We start from the raw sequence: 5,250 nt of genomic DNA, 5'->3' as shown, positions 1-5,250 counted from the left end.
ATGAAAAATATGACATTTTTTTGTAAAAACTATCCCAAAGTCTAATAATACGTTATGCAGTTTGGGTGGGACTCAATGGCTCTATATAAGTAAAACGGTTGACTAATCAACAAAGGATATTTTGGCGATGACTATTCTTTAACGTTACAAATACAATAGTACAACCAGAATGAACATTACATAATTATAGTAACATATTCAATGAACGACCCATAATTATACCGATAAGACATTATTGTTCTTTTATAACTATATTTACATATAGACACATATAATAGCTGTAATCATAACTAAATGCTACCTACACACACAATATTTGTTTCTTTTCAAAGCCAAATCATCATATTTTGACACACATAATAAAAGGTACATGACCAAAAATAACCAATACTAACTTTTTTCTTTTCTTGCGTTAACTAAGTACAACTAGTACAAAACCGCCCTATGGACACACAAATATTTAGTGTGACCATATGTATCACCTTTTAGCTACTTTTTCTGTTATGTGGCTAAAAAGGCATCAGGTTATAGACACACATACAACTGACTCATATCACAATACGTTTATCTACTGTCTCTCATAAAAAAAAGTATGACAATCTTAATCGATACCTGTGGCTGATTGTGACCTATGGCCTCAGTGTTCTAGTGTGACTAATATTTGTCACATTTGGTATAATTAAGTGTAGTTAAAGTTTTGATTATCTATATAATCGTCACACAAACTAATTTAAATGTATCCAAAAACAATCTCTAAATTTTTTTAGTGACCTTTGGACACACTTTTAATAAAAAGTGTCACAGGCCGTTTTTCGGAAAGTGTGACCGTAGGTCGTTTTTGTACTAGTGATTTTTGAGTTGGCCTAATATTAATAATATGAGAGAAATAGTGGATGACATGGCATTTATATCTGCATTTCTTTCTTTAAATCCAATAATTTTCCCATGTCCACAAGTAGCACCCAAATCCACTTAGTAATTGCAGATGAATAATGCACTATACCAAAGACTCAAAACATTTGCTTAAGCGGTTGAATCTACTATAATAAATGAAGATATTTTTGTCACATGTCAATCTCTAATTAGTTTTGACACTTGTCATGTTGTGATATTTTTAAATAAATAATATTCACATGTCAATTTATGGTTTTTTTCAATTTTTAAAATTAAAAAGCCACATAAACTTATACTTATATATGTAAACTATCAAATGTAATAAATATTATAATAAATTGCAATTAATATATTTCTTTATTCCTTACTTCAAAATTTTATTTTAAAAAATACTTATTATTTACATTTTAATATTTTATTTTTCTTTAATCGACCCGTATAATACACGGGTTTTATACCTAGTCTATAATAAAGGAATGTCTTTTTTTTTTGTCATTTGTCACTTTCTCAAAGCTTTTGCCACATGTCATTATATGAGATTTTACAATTATTTAAATTTCATGTGGTATCTTTATTTTTTTATTAATCAGTAATCAATTCCACTAATTAATGAATCTATTATTATATATGTAAAGTATTTATTCTATTTAAATGTTTATTAATTTACAAATATATTTGAATTCAAATAGATGCTCTAATGACACAATTAATATCGTGTATTTGATGATATATTTGAATTCAAAACATACCTTTAATTTTTTGGACTTTTAATTTGAATTCTAACAAATTTATTATTTATTCAAATTTTACAAATAAATATGTGTATATAATACATCTCTATCTCTACCCTAATAAATGAAAAAGAAGCCATCTTCAAAAGAGTATTTGAAATTTTGATTTATAACAACTATTTACAATATGTTAGCTCTTTTTATTAGTATAGATTCAATAACTACTTATTCATCATTTCATTTGTATTTATTTCGAAAGTTAATTTAAAAAATATTTAATGTTTACACTTTAATTTTCAAAATCATTATTTAAAATATGTCAATAGTTTTTTATTAGTATATATTGAATTACTTACTTATTCATTATATCGTTCGCATTTATGTAAAAGTATTTTTTTTAAATATTTAATATTTATAAATTGATATTAAACTTTTATTTTTAATAAACTCGTGTAGTACATGGGTCTAAAAGATACAAATGGAGTAAATAAGCCTCTACGACAAAGCAAAATAAACTTAAACATCAAGTTCGGAAACAAGTACAACAACAATACATAAAAACGCAACTAGAAAGGGTAAAATGTTTCAACGTGTTCTATAAGGCTAAAGGGAGTGGCTCGCCACTCCCCCTCGCTAAGCCTTCGTAAAATAATCGCTATGACTCCCTATTTGCTCGCTAAGGCATGCGCTAGTTTTGGCTGTCATTTGTTTGGCGAGAGTAAATGGAAGAAGAAAGTAAGGCAGGTGGTCCCCATTTGATTACTTCAGCTTTATATGTTTGTAACTCCAACTTTAACCATTTGTACATTTTTTATAATTTATTTTATTTAAATATTTAAATAAAAATTTATTTGATTTAAGAAAAAAAAAATATTTACATTTTAACCAAATCACCACTCCATATCATCATATTATGCTTACGTGTCTATAAAAACATGACGTGACAATATTTTAGCACATGCTACCGCATGATATCACTCCCTCTAGCCTAAATTGTATTGTTGCTTTACTCATAACATTTTCATAAAATTTAGTGTAAATAAGTGGAGACACATGGTTTGTATGTGGTTACGTAAGTTTCGATTTCATATATATTTTAGGTGTCATGGTGACTATAGTATTTCAAAAGGATACAATCCGTATTTGATGAAATATTAGAATGGAATAGTTCAAAGCAAATAGTATGCTAACGGTAAGAATATATATTACAAATAAATGAACAAATTGATTTTAAATGCTTCTCCTAATCATAGGTCAAACTTTAATACGTTGACCATCGTTATCTTTTTCTCGAATATTAATAACTATTCAATCTTTATGGGTAGAAACTTCCTCCTTTTTCACAACTTGTATGGAAACCGTTTCCTCGTTTGCTTGGGAAAGAAGCAAGGACTCGAGTTTATCTTCAGCTTCTTCCACCTGCGCCATTGACATTTTCAATATTTAATCTTTCTAATTTCAATATATAAATTCTACGTATATTAACAGTTACCCAACTTTGACCCCTTCAACATCAAATAACTAACGTTCTAATTTTCCAGTAAATTTAAATGGGCTTCTACGTGAGTGGACCCCGGTTGGAGTTTGGTCAAGATACGCTACTGTTCATATGTAAGAGCCTGAAAAAGGTGATCAGTATTCAAACCTTGTCGATGATATCATTGGCGATATGAGCACTCTTTGCTACTCCTTCAATCAGCTCATCAACGGCTTCCAACTTTTTTCTAAGTTTGCTATCTTCAGGAAGATCATCAGTAATGTTATCGATCACCTTATCAACTTTTCCAGCCACATCTTCCATAACTTCCGCTATATGCTCCGCCATGTCTACCGCTGTGTCCACTCTATCTGCAGATTCAGTATATATAAGTTTTGTTGTATTAAAAAGATAGTTATACATCTATACACAATAACCTCAAGAAGAAACTCATAAATAATTAGAAGCAAAACAAAATATGAAAGCCTCGTTTTCACATTATAATTATGAGCAATATCTTCTTACTTTTTAGTGCAATCAATGGCCCCCATTTACGCGTGATAAAGGGTAATACAAATGTCAACACGATACACAGCACCCAACCATTCCTGAAAAGTTACACAAAAATTAAAACACGTTAGCTACAAATAGATAGACAGAAGAACATAAAAGGTCTATTTTTTCTCTGTTTTCGGTTGGTAGAAAATCTTGTTTAGATCACAAGAGAAGACATTAGTTAAATTCAAGACATACTTGAAAATAACTGGAAAAATTGGTCATTTTAGAAGCTTACAAAGAATCCGAAGGTGGTCCTGAAGGAAGAGGAACTCCGGGAGGTGGAGTAATATTGCTGCATACAACAAAGTTTCGTCGTGCAAACGTAAACATGGGGTGATACTGCAAGTTTCTACTATGGAAGCCATGAACGTTGCATGAGGCAAGATACTTGCTTTTTGAGATTGCTGCATGAGAAGTTGAATTAACTATAGAAGATGATGTAATGAGACTTTGGCTTGTTGATATCAATGGAGCACCATTTAATGTCGACATGCACAATGACATTTCTTGGCTTTCGGTACTTCTGGTTGGAATTAATGTTGCTGTTGCTCGGAAAGTCGGAATCAAAGTCTTGATAGATCTGAATTAGCGAATACTGCTGAAATATATTTATGAGTAAAATTTGCGACTGAAGAAGAAAAATGGGATGACAATGGAGTAGTTGAAGGGTTCTATGTGTACTTATAGATATTAACGAAGATATAGCGTACGATTCAAGGGTCGTATAAGTAGAGCTACCACACGCTGTTTGCTTATGGTCAATGGTATAGAGCCGTAGAGGTTTCTTGTCAATTTCATTCGTTATTATCTTAAATTAGCATGTTAATATCTTGATTACTTGGACGTATTTATTTGACAACTAGTTAATACAATAAATATATTTTTCTCTCTGGTTTATTAATTTCTCGATGATTAATGAAATGTTTTATAAAACATAAATAATAAACAATCTTAACATCTATAAATCTCTACTAAAAGTTATAAAAATAGCCAAAAATGTTAATGCATTAGCCATTTTTAGCAAAAAAAAAAAGTTTATTAAATATAGTCACAAAATCGCAGATGAATAAACAACCTACGATTTCAGCATTATCACCCTGGGTTTCATACTATTGGTTATGAACATAAGCTAATTAAGGCATCTGTGATTTCAGCATTATCCCCACGATTTCATATTAATGGGCTATGAAAATCAGCCCATTTGGACGTCCCGTATTGATCCGGGATATATTAATTCTTCATGCAATGTTCCTCCATCAGATCTATCCTAGTGAAGTGAATTAGTGAAGTATTAGAATTGGACAGAATAAAATGATTAACTTTTCTAGTATCCAAATACAATATGTCATATGGAGTGGACGAGTTATGTTTGATCATGGGACTTAATTTTGGATGGTATTCAAAAACAACAAGATCCATTGAAAACCTTTCGTTTTGCAAAAAAATAAAAATAAATAAATAAATAAAAATAAAAATAAAAATTCCTAAGCTTCGACAACGCATATTCCCATATACCCTGAACAAACAGAGAGGTTGTTAAGAATAGGATATATGGAAAGTTTAAGACTAAACGGAGTGGCTCGCCACCCT

The 5,250-nt window shown here is 30.2% G+C and overlaps 1 protein-coding gene across 1 annotated transcript; it reads right to left on the bottom strand.

The window, feature by feature from the left end:
* Nucleotides 1–2,819: 2,819 nt before the first annotated feature.
* On the bottom strand, nt 2,820–4,300 carry LOC145138888 (uncharacterized). Its single transcript, XM_079072900.1, has 4 exons — nt 3,896–4,300; nt 3,628–3,710; nt 3,271–3,473; nt 2,820–3,044 (listed from the first exon to the last, which is right to left on the bottom strand). The coding sequence occupies exons 1-4, from the start codon at nt 4,162–4,164 to the stop codon at nt 2,934–2,936; spliced, it is 666 nt and encodes a 221-aa protein (XP_078929026.1). The 5' UTR covers nt 4,165–4,300; the 3' UTR covers nt 2,820–2,933.
* Between the last annotated feature and the right edge of the window lie 950 nt (nt 4,301–5,250).

Source organism: Lactuca virosa, chromosome 9, assembly GCF_052849685.1.
Source record: "Lactuca virosa cultivar CGN04683 chromosome 9, Lactuca_virosa_CGN04683_v6, whole genome shotgun sequence".
Classification (NCBI taxonomy): Eukaryota; Viridiplantae; Streptophyta; class Magnoliopsida; order Asterales; family Asteraceae; genus Lactuca; species Lactuca virosa.
Note: the sequence above shows the minus strand (reverse complement) of the source record. Positions and strands in the feature narration are given on the sequence as shown.

Coding starts and splice junctions, on each gene's coding strand:
- LOC145138888 (XM_079072900.1), bottom strand. CDS start 4,164: ATGTCATTGTGCATGTCGACATTAAATGGTGCTCCATTGATATCAACA. Junction 3,474..3,627: donor GCCATTGATTGCACTAAAAA/GTAAGAAGATAT, acceptor CTGAATCTGCAG/ATAGAGTGGACACAGCGGTA. Junction 3,045..3,270: donor CCAATGATATCATCGACAAG/GTTTGAATACTG, acceptor TCAATGGCGCAG/GTGGAAGAAGCTGAAGATAA.